At 37.7% G+C, this 17,018-nt stretch overlaps 1 protein-coding gene across 1 annotated transcript; it reads right to left on the bottom strand.

The window, feature by feature from the left end:
• Positions 1–370: 370 nt before the first annotated feature.
• LOC135085184 (adenylyltransferase and sulfurtransferase MOCS3) lies at positions 371–16,949 on the bottom strand. Its single transcript, XM_063979937.1, has 13 exons — positions 16,621–16,949; positions 16,444–16,547; positions 15,742–15,875; positions 15,166–15,286; positions 13,526–13,676; positions 12,093–12,155; positions 10,873–10,987; positions 9,173–9,283; positions 6,109–6,215; positions 3,931–4,784; positions 2,272–2,422; positions 1,682–1,916; positions 371–595 (listed from the first exon to the last, which is right to left on the bottom strand). Exons 1-13 carry the CDS (start codon positions 16,720–16,722, stop codon positions 441–443), a joined length of 2,403 nt encoding a protein of 800 aa, XP_063836007.1. The 5' UTR covers positions 16,723–16,949; the 3' UTR covers positions 371–440.
• Between the last annotated feature and the right edge of the window lie 69 nt (positions 16,950–17,018).

Raw genomic sequence — 17,018 nt, 5'->3', positions numbered from 1 at the left:
CACTATTTTGTAATCAAAAAACAAGGTTTGGTCGATGGCCGCGCGAAAAAAAAAAGACGCCAATTTCCGGCATTGTCTTTTTCTGTAAATTTTTAAAATAATTTAAGATTTCACGGTTTTCCTTTCATTTGATTTATCATGTTTGTTAGAGAGATTTCATCCCTATACTGAACCTTAACAATGGATGCAATAAAAATACAAGGCGTACCTAATTTTTTAAAAAATTTAGTTGGTTCGATTACCGGGTGTGACAAGCAAATTTTTGGAAATCTTTGAATGTAGTTCTATTTCTTTTAAAAAATAAAGGAATGTTTTCTTTGAGATTTTTTTTCTATCTACAATATTAAGAGTACTTTCCCTCCAGGTGGCATTACAAAATTCCACCCTGTATAATATTAGACTATTGGTTGTAACACTAGACTAGACTATACCTAGTTATTTTAGTAGATCGGGAAGTTATTATCGACCTCCCTAGACCAAGCATGCAGACCTCCCTTCAGATCAGCTATCTTGTCTTTGTGAGGGTCTTCTATCGCGTCTATGACCGCTTGCGCTGCAATTTGCGAGTCGTTGCCGCGTCTGCATATGAAGACCACTGGAAGAATATAAAAAGCAAATAAATAAACATCATCGTGATCAGGTCATTTCATTTTAGTCTCCACTGCAGGAGCACGATCCTCTCTTATTTACGAGGTAAGTGGAGGATTTGGCTTAGGCTGATTGGACGGTTGAGGAGGCCTTAAGTTCGCATATTTGTCCCTTAGTCGATTACGATAAAAATGCGAACATAAGGCCTCCCCAACTAGTCTGGCCAGAGCGTGGGGAGTGTAGGCCAAACCCTCCATTTGTCTCTGGTACCTACATTAGACGGTCTTGCCCCTTTTTGATGAAACTCACAGGCAATTTTTATCAAAATAAAAGTAATTCATCCACAGGTGCAACAAATTAAAATTGTATATACAGCGTGTCCCAAAAATAGCTCACACTGACATCAGTGTAGTTTAAGATATAACTGAAACTCATGAGAGTTGAAACTTTTATGAACATGTTAGGCTTGTTCGATGCGTCTTATACCAGGTTTATGCCCGTTTTCACCATCATTCCCTAATTTTTAAGTGAACCCTATGGTAACACATAACAGGAATTTTGTTTTCAAAGGTGTCACTTAATAATAAGGGATTGATGGTGAAAACGGGCATTAAACTAGCAATAAAACTTGCAGAAGTTGACTTCCGCAAGCTGTTTACCACTGTGCAAATAGATGTGGCAAGCCAACTTCTGCAAGATTCACAGTGTGGTGACAGCTTGCGGAAGTCAACTCCTGCAAATTATATTTTTCAAAGTCAAAGTCAAAATTTCTTTATTTGTTTAGACTAATAAATAGTTCTTACAAATTTGTAGTTTAAACCTCGCTTTAGGCCCAGCTATAGTTCGTTTCATCCACTCGCACGCGCCCCATGTTTGGTCCCGGTCGCGCGGGGTGCGGGGAGTGTGGTCCGAGCAATCCGTAAGGCATTACTGTAGTGTGCGTGTGCACTCATGGAGCATTAGCGTGTACCGATAACACTCAAACATTAGCGGAAGAATGGTGGGGCGCGTCCGAGTGGATGAAACGATCTATACCTGTCAGTGTGACATTTTAGGACGACCTGTATGTAAAATAACACAGGACAATACCAACCTTTCCTAGCATACCTCCTGACTTCATCCAGCAATTCCACCAGCCTCCCTCCCCTCAAACTGTCACTAGGCCAGTTGACAGTTCCCTCTATGCGGCACATATTGAACTCGGCGGCGCTTCTTACGTCCACTAGTAGAGGCCGCGTGTGTTGTAAGTCCTCCCCTTCGGTGAGGTAGCGAGAGAGGCTCGGAGGAGATATACGGCGAAAAGACGGCAAAATGTTTAAATCTAGATCCTGGAAATCGAAAATGGGGTAGGTATAGACGCACTTAAAGTGCCACACTGTTTTATAACGCCAAAAAAAGCACTGGGGTGTTTTGGCATCCCAACTATGATAGTAGCTTGCAAATTGAGGTAGGGGTATTTTAGTACCCCAACTAAGACACTTAAAATGCAGAATTTCACCAAAGAACCTAAGGTGTATTAACCGCGAGTGTAGTAAGGCAAACCGTGATTATATTAGTGTACCTACAGAATTACGCTGGTTGAAATACAAAATTGTCCTGGCTTTTTTTTGGGTGCAAATAAGCCAAAGTCCAAAACAATCCCTAAGCACGGGCAATTTTTAATAATTTTAATAAACTAGTCACATTTTTAGCTACTATAGGACATCGTAAGTCGCTGGGCCAGTTGACATTGCCCTCTATGCGACACATGTTGAACTCGACGGCGCTTCTAACGTCCACTAGTAGAGGGCGCGTGTGTTGTAAGTCCTCTCCTTCGGTGAGGTAGCGAGAGAGACTTGGGGGGGATATGCGACGAGAGGAAGGCAGGATTTGCAAGTCTAGATCCTAAAAATAGAAATGGTCGTAGATATTTATTTATTTATTACTAGCTTTCCGCCCGCGGCTTCGCCCGCGTGGAATTTTGTCTGTCATAGAAAAACAATATCGCGCGCGTATTTGCTCACCGTTTAGACCTACCCTGGACTACGACAAACATTATAAAACCAAAATCAGCTCAATCGGCCCAGCCGTTCTCGAGTTTTAATCAGACTAACGAACATCAATTCATTTTTATTTATATAGATAGATTATTAGCTTTCCTATCCTATGTCCTTTTCCGGGACTCAAACTATCTCTATGCCAAATTTCATCGAAATCGCTTCAGTGGTTAAATGTAGCCTTCCGAACTAAGCGTCACAGACGCAGCGTCTTTAGCTTCGGTCTTAAAGGTAGCCTTTCGAAGCGAGTTAGTGACGCGGCGTTGGTGGCACAAGACCAAAGCTGATACGCTGCGTCTGTGACGCTTAGTTCGAAAGGTTACCTTTAGGCGTAAAAACAAGACAGACAGAGTTACTTTCGCATTTATAATATTAGTATAGATTTGAGATTCTGGGGTGTTTTACTGCCTCAAAAGGGCATTTTCACAGATTTCGTTTTAGGTGAGATACGGGGTGTATTGATACACCGATCGCTTGGACGAATCAACCACTACGATCGTGATGACGATGGATTGCAAATTAAGGTAAGGGGTAACGTATATTACACTCAATTATTTTGGGAATCGAACCCGAAAACTCCGAGAAAAAAAACTGGTTGATTTAATCATTACCTACTAATTTAATCATATTCAAAACCTTGATGAAGAATGAAATAAAGTCAAATGAAACATCAAATGAATAAATAAAATATTATATTTATATTTGAATAAGTTACATTAAATATGTATTAGTTTATTGTACTTAGTACTTACTAGCTTTTACCCGCGGCCTCATCCGTGTGAAATTTAGTTTAAAAACCGACTTACACACTTAAAATATGTACTTGTACTTTGGCCAAGTCAATAACGTTTAAATTATAGCCTATTTTTATTTTATCTGACAAAACAATAAAAATAAACATCAAAATTCGTTCAGTAGTTTTTGTGTGAGAGAGTAACAAACAACCATTCATACTTACAAACTTTCACATTTATAATATTAGTAGGAAAATTATAAGTATACTATACATAGAGTACCTTACTACATAATATTATTGAGATCTAGAATAATATGTATTGCAAATGGTATTATTAGTATTATATCGACTATAGCTGGTCTGTGAGCACGTAGAATTTCGTCCAATGACCCCAAGCTACCCATCCTTATCGCTCGCGCGTAATTATATTGCTGTCGCGACTGTGCGACGGGCGCCCGCAGTGAGTGTGCGAGCGCGACAGCAACATAATTAGCTTGGGGTCATTGGACAAAATTCTACGTGCTCGCAGACCGGGCTTTAAAAGAGTTTTTTAGGAAACTAGCCTATTACCACTGATTATAATAATAACTAATATCATTTTGATCTATTACTTTATCAGGTTCTAAAGTTTGATAATTATTAATACTAGGCAATACATTATGTTCGCTAACCAAATCACAAACATCATTCTCATTTTTTGGTTTGAAAAACTTAATATTCTTCACTCCTATAACTTTTGAGAACGTTTTCCTTGACGCCGGATTTATATTTTGACTTTTCATGTCTTTAATATACTGATTATACAACTGATGTTTGTTTTTTATACAGTCTATATTTATATATTTTATATCAGTGCCGGAATTCCTGCAGTATTGACACTTTGGAGGCCGCTGCGGCAAGTTGTCTATGTACGAATCTACGTTTAATGATTTTACAGGTTTTTTGCGAGTTTTTGGCTTATCGTCGCTGGATAACCAGCATCTAACTGTAGGTTCTTTAATTCCTAATGTGTTTAAGAACATAGTTCTGCAAACTACTTTTCTTTTGCTGTTTATTTTTAGGTGATACACTCTGGAATCGACTTTTCTTGATACCTCCCCTTTGTGTTTCGGCCTTCTTCGTTTAGGAGGTACTGTTTCAACGAGGGATCGAACAAAATTCTTCTTCTCTTTCCAGTCTAGGTCGTTCCAGAAGTACTTAAATATCTCCTTTCTTTTTCCCTCGTCCAACTGTCGACAGCATCTCGGTTTTTTCAAGCAAAACTCCGAAGAACACGGCGGCCCGATTTTTCTCTCAGATTTCAGTACATCTTGAAAATATTTTCTTTTATCATCAGATTCGCGCACAGATCGAAATCCGTAGTAGCTTTGGCCATTCATGCGTTTCTCTTTCTCTAGTTTGCGTATTCCGGATTTTTGCTTTTTCTGCAACAAACATTTTTGGGATAAATATACTTAAGAGGTTTTGCACTTCAACCTCTAGTCCCGAAATAAGCAATGCTATTTTTGTGGTTAATATACTTGGATATTTTACGCCATCTAGTGGCGAATTAAGCAAAGCTTCAAGTACTATTATGTACCAGACAACGAATATAAATTAAGTAAGTACGTTTAGTTTAAATAACAAAAAAAAATAACGCCCGTATTCACAAACGTTACTATGAGGTCTCACAGTGCGCGTGGACGCACAGGGTGACACACGAACCAATCACAGAGCTCTATTCAACGCTGTGCGTTCGATTTGCTGCTTCACTTAAGCTCGTTTGTGAATACGGGTGTGAAAAAGCTTCTATTTAAAGACTATAAAATCAAAACCGCGAATGTTCTAGACAATTTTGATTCCAATGATTTTATGTAAATAAATAAATGAAAAATTAAACTTACCCCACAAGTCCCAAAACATAACATTCGCAGTTTTGAAACACCAAACACAGAAAAACAAAAACGTGCTTTCGAATTTTTTCATTTTCTTTTTTTTTTCAATTTTTTTTTTTCGTATTCCTAAATGTTTTTTTTTTTTTTCATTTTTTTAAATTAGTTAAAAAATATTCATCAAAAATGTTTGTAAATAATAAAAATCGGAACCAGCGATCCGGTATTGACGTTGGCGCCCCCTGTCAATGTCACGGGTGGAACGGTTCAGTGTACTTCATATTTTATGCGAGTATGTGTTCGCCTCAACTGTAACCTTGTTTTATGCAATTAAAGATATATATTTACTAACGGCCGCCCGTGACTGCATGCGTGAAAATTTGCTTGCCACACCTGGGAATCGAACCAACTAAAATCTGTTAAAAATTACACCCTGTATTTTTATTGCATAGATAGGGTTAAGTATAAGGATGAAATCTCTCTAACAAACTTAATAAATTAAATGAAAGGAAAACCATGAAATCTTTTTTTTTTTAATTATTTACAGAAAATTTTCGGAAATCTTAGAATGCAGTTTTTTTTTTCTTTTCAAAAATGAAGGAATTTTTTCTTTGAGTAAAATTTTCTATTTAAAAATAATAAAAAAAAATAAAAAATTGTTTATTTGGCACAACACATAAAAATTACAAATTAAAACTTAAAACTAAAAATAAAATTGTACCAAACAGGTCCTCGCTCAGCATATGCCAAGGCACGAAGTACCTCGACGCTGATATTCTGCGAGCACCGTTTAAAGAGAGGGAGAGTATTAAGGGTTTTCCCTTCAGGTGGCATTACAAAATTCCACCCTGTATGTATATTTAGATTTATTACCAACCTTCTCAGTAGCTTGTGATTTGCAGAAGGCCTCGTAATCTATCAGCTGGGACACCGCAGGTTGCTCGGAGCATCCGGCGCAATTTGCGTTGCGACCGCGCAACTTCACTGCAAATATACAAAATTACAAACAAAGTAACAAAACTATTCCCACCTCTCGTTCCCACCGCTGCAACTCCTGTGTAGCCAGGATCTACAGCTTGACCGCCAATAACCCAACCAGTGAAGGTCAAGTTTGTCCCGGGGGAAAGTTAAACAGTCATTGGACCCGCAACGAAATTAATCAGAAGAACATAGGAGGAGTTCGAAGTTAAGACAAAAATCAAACCTACTTCAAAAAAAATATAAATAGAAAGATAATTACGTTATTAAAGGACGAAGCATACTTATAAACCCGGAAACGGATCGTAACCGTACCAACTCGAGCCGGTTAGTATATTCTTCACTAGCTTTCCGCCCGCGGCTTCGCCCGCGTGGATTTTTGTCTGTCACAGAAAAACTTCCCTGTTTCAAAAACCAGGATAAAAAGCGTCCCTGTTTCAAAAACCAGGATAAAAACTATCCTATGTCCTTTCCCGGGACTCAAACTATCTCTATGTCAAATTTCATCAAAATCGGTTCACTGGTTTAGGCGTGAAAGCAAGACAGACAGACAGAGTTACTTCGCATTTATAATATTAGTACAGATAGTACAGATTAGTACAGATAGTACAGATTAGTACAGATGTAGCTACATAAAATGGTCAAAAAAGGAATAAAGATGTCAAGGCAGCTAAGGTTACATCAATCCCCTACCATCGACAAGGGGAATCCCCTTAAAGCAATGTACACACGATGACGCCACCCCCAAATCGTGGCGATAGTCGTGTGATTAACGGGATGATTCTCAAATACATTTTGTATAGGACCAACATTCAAACGTATTTTTTTTTTATACAGGGTGTTAGGTAAATGGGTATATGAGCCGACACTAGCCCATGTTAGCATGGGCATGTAAATGGTATGGTGAAGTCAGAAATTTGATATCATGTTTATTGTTTTTAATTTTCATACAAAATAAAATTTATAAAATCCGATTTGTATGAAAATTTAAATAATTAAAATGAAGATATCAATTTTCTGACTTCACCATACCATTTATATGACCATGCTAACATGGGCTAGTGTCGGCTCATATAGGTACCCATTTACCTAACACCCTGTATAAGCAATTTGTACAATACTAATAGGTAACCCCGTTATTTCCTCATGATAAAATTATTCCTCACTAGCTTTTGCCCGCGGCTTCACCCGCGTGAAATTTAGTGTGGCACAGATCGATATAAATTATAGCCTATATGTTATATGTTATTCTGGGTTATAAACAATAATACTGTAAAGTTTCATCAAAACAGTCCGACACCTTCACCGTTCGACTATTGTCGCAGGCATTTTTCTTTAGTTTCTGAAGAATCTCCAGTAATTTTACATTAAATAAATGTGTTTGGTATGTTAATATATTACACAATTTTCGTGTGTATAGAACGAGGCATTAAAACAAAACTTTTCTTGACCTTGACACGGGGATTCCCCTTCATGGGGTTGTCAGTATAATAAATATTACCCTAAAGTGGGGAAAATTTTGAGCAGTCGCATTGTGTTGATGTCGGACTTAAAATTCTATAATTTATTCGCAACAAGTAAAATTATAAGGACACCAAAATGCCCAAAATAAAATAAAAACTATATTTTACATAGCTTCTGAGTAATTTACACTAATATTATAAGTAAGAAAGATTTGTTTGTTTGTTGGTTTAATAAATTGAATAGGCTATAAAACTACTGGACTGGTTTTAAGAATTCTTTTAACATTAGAAAGAAGAAAGAAAAATAGTTTTAGAATTAGAATCTTATACATATTTTTTATTAGCGATACGAAGATAGCCGGGTCAGCGAGTCATTTTTCATTTCCAAGTTTTACATGTGTGAGAAAATTGGTGCAAATTTTTGGGGAAATCCTTCTTTTATACTGGCAACATTAAATCTTATTTTCTTGATTTACCTTGATTTAACATTTTATCATAATAATGATATTGTTCGTTAAAATTGTGTTGCAATAATGTCAGTTTACTTAAAAAGCTCTAGTGGACATTTTGGTGTCGTTTTAATCACCTATGGATAAGATGACCTAGATACTAGGTAATCAAAGTGGACTTCTTATCCATGGGTGATCAAAGGACACCAAAGTGTCGCCTGGAATCCATTTTGATCACCCGGGTGATCAAATCCAGGTGATCTAGACCAAAAAGATATGGTTTGTGTGAAATTAGTTTTAGTGAAAATGTGAGATTATAGTGAACAAAATGTGAAGATTTGTGTTTTTATTGTGAAGGAGCAGCATGTGAGTTATTTGTTATTTTTACCCGACTGCGCTAAGGAGGGTTATGTTTTTTTTGTGTTGGCTATGTAGCATAAACGCCATGAATTTTGGCTTTATTTTTTTCTTTCTAGTTCTAGAAGCTTATTTAAATAAATAATAATAAATAAATCTTTGGACAATTTCACACAGCGCTATCTAGCCACAAAGTAAGCGATTATGCTCGTGTTATGGGTGCTAGCTGAACGGATATACTGCATATACATATACTTTACTTTTAAATACATACATATTATAGTAATACATAGTAACACCCAGACCTGTCACAGAAATTAAAGTTCATTGTTTACTCAGATGGATTTTGTTTTTAAACCTTACTTTTTAACCGACTTCAAAAAAGGAGAACGTTCTATGTACCACTGCTGAACATAGGCCTCCCCAATGATTTCCACATCGCCCGGTTGGTAGCGGCCTACATCCAGCGCCTTCCTGCTACCTTTACGATACCGTAAACGAACTAAAGTCGCTGACATAGTCCGACGGATCAGCAAGCTGAAGTGGCAATGGGCAGGGCACATAGTACGCAGAACTGACGGCCGATGGGGCAGCAAGGCTCTGGAGTGGAGGCCGCGTAAAGGAAAACGCAGCGTAGGACGTCCACCCACAAAGTGGACCGACGACATTTATAATATTGGTGTTATTTACTTACCAGTTCTAAAAGTCATATCTTCTCCATCGAATAACAGCATTCTCTCAACCAGTAGCTTTTCGTGTGTCTGCCCCACTATCAATTTGATGGCTTCCAATGCTTGTAGACATCCTGTTAGGGAAATAAATAATTATTTATAGCTGTACAACACTTTAGTGTCCCGGATATGACATTGAGAGGAGGGCGCTACTATCATAATAGGTTATAAGTATCGATTTTTCATTCCTCGGATCTTGAGTCCGCCAAATATTTATTTATTTATTCATGAATAGAACGGTAGTACCAATTACACTATTCAAACAAGACGTAACAAAGCTCAGAACATTTAAGTACTTATAAACAATTTAACTTAACTTAATTTAGGAAAAGTACATAAATCAGATGCGATCATTTTCACAGTAACCCAAACATTCTGCTAGTAACGTACTCCACCCCTCTGCAAATACGTCACATTTTGGGTTTTGGTCCAGGAAACGATTGAGAGCACTTAATGTACGCCAAATTGCTGATATAATTGTATTTAAAAAAATCTAAGCTAAAAAAATGTGAGGAACTATAGATGTAGCGCTTAACTGAGTGTTTTTGTGACGTCAAACGTTTTCAAATCTTCAGATTTGTATCAGATTCCTCATCTCCACTATGCTTCGGTGGAAATGGATCAAGCAAAGAAGAGCAAAATCAAAAATCTTAATCATTTATTCAGTTTAGACCACAAGTGGCACTTATGAACGTCAAAATGTAAATAATAAAAAATGAAAAGGTAGCCCTTATGGGGCACTTTACATGTCTCCTTATCTTTTGGGCCCTACCAGCGCTTCGAGACAAACATATGGCAAGTGCTGAGAAGAAACGCCGGAACAAACTCAGTCACCACTTATTGCCAGGATTATCTAACGGTAAGAATAACCAAATTCGAGTATATCAAATATGTGCAGACTGAACTGACCACGCATCCTTGTCATCAATATAGTCTCGAACCTTGTAGTACCCTTTGGACATAAGGGTATTTTTTAGAGAAGTGTCAAGGCCAAGTGCGTGTCGGACTCACGCACAAAGGGTTCCGTTCCGTACCATTGATTTATGAAATTAACTTTTTTTTTTTATTTAAGTTATTTGTATGAAAGATTACACAGTAATAAGCGGTTTACGATTTACGAGGTATTAAAAAAAACTACTTACTAGATCTCGTTCAAAACAATTTTCGTTGGTAGTTTTTATAGTAATGTACATCATATTATGTTTTTTTTAGATTTTTCATTTTCTTATTTTAGAAGTTAGAGGGGGACCAACTTTTTTCCACTTTGGAAGCGTCTGTCACGCTATTCGGTTTAGAAAAAAAGTATTTTAGAAACCTCCATATCATTTTTGAAGACCTATCCATAGATACCCCACACGTATGTGTTTGACGAAAAAAAATTTTTCAGTTTCAGTTCTAAGTATGGGGAGCCCCCAATATTTATTATTTTTTTTTATTTTTGCATCAAAATCTTAATGCGGTTCACAGAATACATCTACTTACCAAGTTTCAACAGTATAGCTCTTATAGTTTCGGAAAAAAATGGCTGTGACATAGGGACGGACAGACGGACGGACGGACGGACAGACAGACAGACATGACGAATCTATAAGGGTTCCGTTTTTTGCCATTTGGCTACGGAACCCTAAAAATGAAACATTATGTCATTGAACCCACAACTTACCAACGGCTCCAGGGATAGGCCCTGCCACTCCGTTAGCGGAGCAACTACCAACCGTTTCGGGCGGCGGCGGAGTAGGGAACACGCAGCGGTAGCACGGGCCTATGTACGATTGGTCCTGAAACGTCATCAGTGCGCTTAGTGCGAGTTTACACCAAACGTCATCGAAATCAAAAATCAAAATCAAAAATAATTTATTCAATTTAGATCACAAGTGGCACTTATGAACGTCAAAATATAGTAAATAAGAAAAAAGGTAGCCCTTATGGGGCACTTTACATGTCTCCTTATCTTTATCATCGCTGGCGACTGCGTAAATGACATAAAATATATGACAGATTGCCGATGGGGCAGCAAGGTTCACGAATGGAGGCCGTGTACAGGAAAGCGGAGCATAGGACGTCCTACAAGGTGGACCGACGACCTGATAAAGGTAGCAGGAAGGCGCTGGACGCAGGCCGCTACCAAACGGGCGATGTGGAAGTCATTGGGGGAGGCCTATGTTTAGCAGTGGACGTCCTGTGACTGAAATGATGATGATGATGTATGACAGATTGTACAGCGTCCCTAGAGGATACTTTCAAGAACTAAAATCTTCTTTTTTTTTATGCTAGACGACGTTCAATGCAAACTCGCACTAAGCACATTACACTTAGGATGCACGACACAATGAACTTTTATCATAATATTCGATTAAATTTTATCCTAGGTCATTTTACTAACCACCTCTGTGGTCTAGTGGTGAGACCACCTGCTTCAGACCAAGAGGTCCCGGGTTCGATTCCTAGTGAAGCCAGTACCTCGATGGTTGGGAATTCGGGTGAATCTTTATTTCACCTGATGGTAAGTGATGATCAGGCCGAAGGTGGAAGCGAGCTTCACCCGGAATCCTCAACCACGGAGGAACTGGCTATCTTACCTCTAACTGCCGGAACACAACAATGCTGTTAACATTGTTGTTATGGCAACAGACTTAGGTAAGATGGTGGTAGCTAGCCAGGCGGACTTAGAACAAGCCCTACCACCAACCAAACCGAACAGAAAAATCTGCCCCCACTGGGAATTGAACCCGGGACCTCTGCGTCTGAAGCAGGTGGTCTTACCACTAGACCACAGAGGCGGTTAAATCTTCATCATCTTGCTTATACTCCAACGCTTTTTCACTGTCGATAAGAAAACACATGTTTTGGTGGTGTTACCTTTTCGTTAGAATTCTTCCAAGCTCTGTATCCATATATTGTTAATTGTCCTTCCATTTTGAGAGCACTCCCTGATATCAATGGCAGCTGAAAACAAAAAAAAAATATTTTTTTAAAACAATTTAAAAAATATTTACTTGCTACTCCCAAATACATATTGCAAGCAAACAAGTTATCTATTTCAATATACATTTTGGGATAGATCCAGTTTATTCTGTACCCTATATTGGTACCGTTTGATAGAACCCATGAAGCACTCTCAGGATCAGTAACTAGTTTTTTGATATTTTGTTTAGTTTAGAAATAATCTAGTGAGATCCCTTATAGTTTCTACCCTGTTACTATATAACTACGCGACTTCGTACGAGTGGACCTCGTTTTACCCCCGTTAGATATCATGTTGATAGATGGCGTTTCACGGCATGAATATTTACGAACGTCAAAAACAGTAGTTTGTCCAGCGCTGTATATTTTAACCATTGACGATAGATGGCGCTTTTTAGACACGTCTTATTTGTTTATTGAAAGAAGAACGGTCACGCCCCATACAAAAAAAAACCAGACCCGACAGAAACGAGACATACCTCAGTTTTTTTGTCATGTCTTAATTAGTTAAATTATATATTTTTTATATTCGAAATCTATGTATAACACCAAAATATTACCCTTTGTTTTTGTTCAGGCGCTATACAAAAACTAATACAAAATGCCTATTTATCACCAAAATTGGTAAATGTATGTACCTAAATGTCTATTACAGCTGCTATGGAATGTATCTAGGTGACCTGGAGATACAGCCGGATTATACAGGGTGGTTATACATATGGAACGATAAGTGATCTCATTCGATTATTTCTAAACTATACAAGATATCGAAAAACTAGTTACTGATTCTGAAAGTGCTTCACGAGCTCTTTCAAATGGTACCAATAATAGGTTACAGACTATGGAAGCTGGTAACATTGAATTTTTGGATTTTGTAACTTCTCGTTTCCACCCTGTATAATCCGGCTGTATTTCCAAGTCACCTAGATACATTCCATAACAGCTGTAATAGACATTTAGGTACATACATTTACCAATTTTGGTGATAAATAGGCATTTTGTATTAGTTTTTGTATAACGCCTGAACAAAAACAAAAGGTAATATTTTGGTGTTATACATAGATTTCGAATATAAAAAATATATAATTTAACTAATTAAGACATGACAAAAAAACTGAGGTATGTCTCGTTTCTGTCGGGCCTGGGTCACAGATGACCGTTCTTCAAATATTTGTCACATATCGTCATAAATTATAGCCTATATGTTAATCTGGGTTATAAGCAATAATACTGTAAAGTTTCCACAAAATCCGCTCAGTAGTTTTTGCGTGAAAGAATCTAAGTGAAAGAGTAACAAACATCCAGACATCCAAACTTTCGCATTTATAATATTAGTAGGATAACTAACATACCTTGGTAATAGCACAGGCGTCATTCAACAAATATCTTGTAGGCACGTTGTCAGTACAGTCAAGCACGACGTCGTATCGCGACGCGATATCCAGAGCGTTCGTCGAATCCAACTGTACATTGTACGGCTGCACCTTTATGTGTGAGTTGATGCTGTTGGAATAAAATGTTTTAAACAGAATAGAATAGAATAGAAAGTATATTTATTTGTCTCAAAACAGGTTTCATTTACAGTTTTTCACAGATACAAAAATCATAAGAGACAAAAAGGTCTATGACTCAGTGATTGCAGGAGACCCACAAACCCTGTTATTCTGCCATAGCCAAGATATACATAAGTAAATAAATATTTCAAATTGAGATTTATTTATTGCACTAGTTGTTACTGGAGTAATTATTTATTCAATAAACAATTTTTGTTGCGGCTCAATCCGTCTATCAAGCGTCTCTAATACTTAATTGCATAACTTATAATTAAATAATCAATTAACTTCCTTTCCTAACTAAATCGTAATTTCTAATACATGTAATTGTTTGCTATTGCTTTGTCGCAGGCGTTTTTAAACTTCATACTATTTTGTACTGTCAAAATCACTTACCTTCCAGTCGCCGCGCGATACGCACTATTGTAATACATTTTCAAATAATACGAAATATTCATCAAACCTGAGTTTTATTGGCTCCGAATGTCAGCGAAGACAATTTTATAATATACTAGCGGCCGCCCGCGACTTCGTACGCGTGGATCCCGTTTTACCCCCTTAGGGGTGGAGTTTCGTAAAATCCGTCCTTAGCGGATGCGATGCCAAATTTCAGCCTGATCCGTCCAGTGGTTTGGGCTGTGCGTTGATAGATTACTATGTCAGTCAGTCACGGGACTATTCCCACCTCTCGGTCCCACCACTGCAACTCCTGTGTAGCCAGGATCTACAGCTTGACCGCCACAAAAACCCAACCAATGAAGGTCAAGTTTGTCCCGGGGGAAAGTTAAACTGTCATTGGACCCGCAACGAAATTAATCAGAAGAACATAGGAGGAGTTTGAAATTAAGGTTCGACTTCCCTCCATTGCAAAGCGGATGACAGGTGACAAACAAAGGTTTAAAACCTTTAAGAAAAGATTATGCACCACGGACAATAAATTAAATTAAGGGGGCCTATCTTATGAGCAATTAGCAACTACCTGCCAATAAATGTCAGTCAGTCAGTCACCTTTGAGTTATATAAATTTAGATTTACATAAACTTGAAATTACTTAAAAACTACATTTATTACTTGTTATACAATAAAGGTCATAGCAGACTCTTCAAGGAAAGGGATCAACAACACCGTATCGCCTCTCGCGCGCTGTCAACCGCGAGGCGAGACGTTTACGTTACGGTGCGGATAAGTGTGCGTTGCAGTATGGAGTTTCGTACAAAGAATACTGACCGCCTCGAGTTGATACTGTTACTCACTTATCACGAAATCTCAGAAACTACAAGTGCTATGAGTCTCAAATTTTGCATGGGGGTTCCTTAGAACGTAAGTGCTCACTAAGACGGGATTTTAGAAAATTCTGCCCCTAAGGGGGTAAACGGGGTCCACGCGTACGAAGTCGCGGGCGGCTGCTAGTGATAAATTAATTAAATATCTGTCAATACCTTCTCAAGCTTTTAGTAGCCGACACTGCCTTACTGTCGTTTTGGTCGGCCTCAGTGTGAAGAATCTGTCGATGAATGTTTGTGAGGTCCACCTTATCGTAGTCTACAATGCCGATCTGACCTGCAAAGGGTAATAAATCAATAATTATTTTAAATTAGCTTTTGGCCGCGGCTTCACCCGTTTGAAATTTAGTTTGTCACAGATCGCCATAAATTATAGCCTATATGTTATTCTGGGTTATAAACAATAATACTGTTAAGTTTCATCAAAATCCGTTCAGTAGTTTTTGCGTGAAAGTGTAACAAACATCCAGACATCCAAACTTTCACATTTACAATATTAAACCCCGGTCCGTGAGCACGTAGAATTTTGTCCAATGACCCCAAGCTGCCCATCCTTATCGATCGCGCGTAATTATATTGCTGTCGCGACTGTGCGACTGGCACCCGCAGTGAGTGTGCGAGCGCGATAGCAACATAATTACGCGCGAGCGATAAGGATGGGTTGCTTGGGGTCATTGGACAAAATTCTATGTGCTCACGGACCAGTCTATAGTAGGATAAAACAATACATACCTACACCAGCCCCAGCTAAGTACATAGCAGCAGGGCAGCCTAATCCTCCTGCACCGACGACCAAAACCTTAGCAGCGCACAGCTTTTCTTGCCCCGTTACACCAATATCTGGTAGTAGGATCTGTCTGCTATACCTTTATAAAAAGAAAGAAAAAAAACTTTATTTGGAAATAAAAAAAGACAAAAAAATGTGTTGCCAAAAAGTTCACCCAATCAGTATCATCTTGCATAGCAAAGCTGCCGAAAGACAGATTTTCATGTAAACATGGCACAAAATATTCACTTAAAATTCATTTTTAAAGACTAAAAATCCGTTTACTCAGGTAGGAAAGGAACACATGAACTTTTGCTTTCTGCTCTGACTGCTAAACTACAGAAACATTGGGTCTTACATAAACATTTTTTAAAACTTGAAAAACTCTGTTCTGAAAGGCCCAAGTGGGAATTGAACCCACAACCCTTTGTTGGCTGGATGACTTACTGACCACTGAGATACAAAAACATTAAGAATACCTGTTTAAATGAAGTGTGAGCCAGGTTTTTTTTAAATACTGAGTTTAAGTTACATCTCTCAAAAATGCAAAACTTTAATAACTATAGGTATTCATATACTAACTAAAATAGTACATAAAGTAATAATGTGAGCAATTGAGTGACCTATAAAAATTCAAAACATAAATATTGCAAAAAAAAACTACTTACCTCACTATATCCAATTTAGTAAGTTTGTCACCCATGTTTGTCTTAAAAACATTATTAGCATTGGTTTGCGGGTTTAGGTTGAAGGCTTCAGTATTCGTTTGTTGCTATAAATGTAAAGTTTAAACATTTTACTCATGTAAAAGCACATAAAAACATTATAAATTAGTGACCACTTACCAATGTATATTCCTTCCTTAATTCGTACAGTTCGTTCTCCTTTTCTTGCAAAGTTCTTCGTAAATTAGCAATTTCATTTTCTAAACTTGTAATTCTATCCATTTTTATAGCGAGAATTGCTAAAAAAATTACTGAAAAAGCATAAATACACAACCGAGCTACACCGCACAATGTGACATTTTGTTGAATGGGGTGTGTTCCATTGAGATCAAGTTTTTATGGGCCATTCACGTCGGAAAGGAATGTAAACAAACAGCAACTCGAGATGATTATTTCTTTGAATGTGAAAAAAATCTGAAAACTTCACTGTATTGGAACACGACGCAATGTTGTTGTAATTTGACGTTACTAGTGATGTATGTACATGATAGAACTATCAATTGAAAACTTAATATCAG

The sequence above is a fragment of the Ostrinia nubilalis genome, chromosome 28 (genome assembly GCF_963855985.1).
Source record: "Ostrinia nubilalis chromosome 28, ilOstNubi1.1, whole genome shotgun sequence".
NCBI lineage: Eukaryota > Metazoa > Arthropoda > Insecta > Lepidoptera > Crambidae > Ostrinia > Ostrinia nubilalis.
Note: the sequence above shows the minus strand (reverse complement) of the source record. Positions and strands in the feature narration are given on the sequence as shown.

Bases quoted from the DNA above. Each gene is read 5' to 3' on its own strand.
- LOC135085184 (XM_063979937.1), bottom strand. From the start codon at position 16,722: ATGGATAGAATTACAAGTTTAGAAAATGAAATTGCTAATTTACGAAGA. The intron at 10,988-12,092 runs GCTTGGAAGAAT...ATGACGTTTCAG, and splicing joins TAACAATATATGGATACAGA to GACCAATCGTACATAGGCCC. The intron at 6,216-9,172 runs GTAAGTAAATAA...GTATATTTGCAG, and splicing joins AGATATGACTTTTAGAACTG to TGAAGTTGCGCGGTCGCAAC.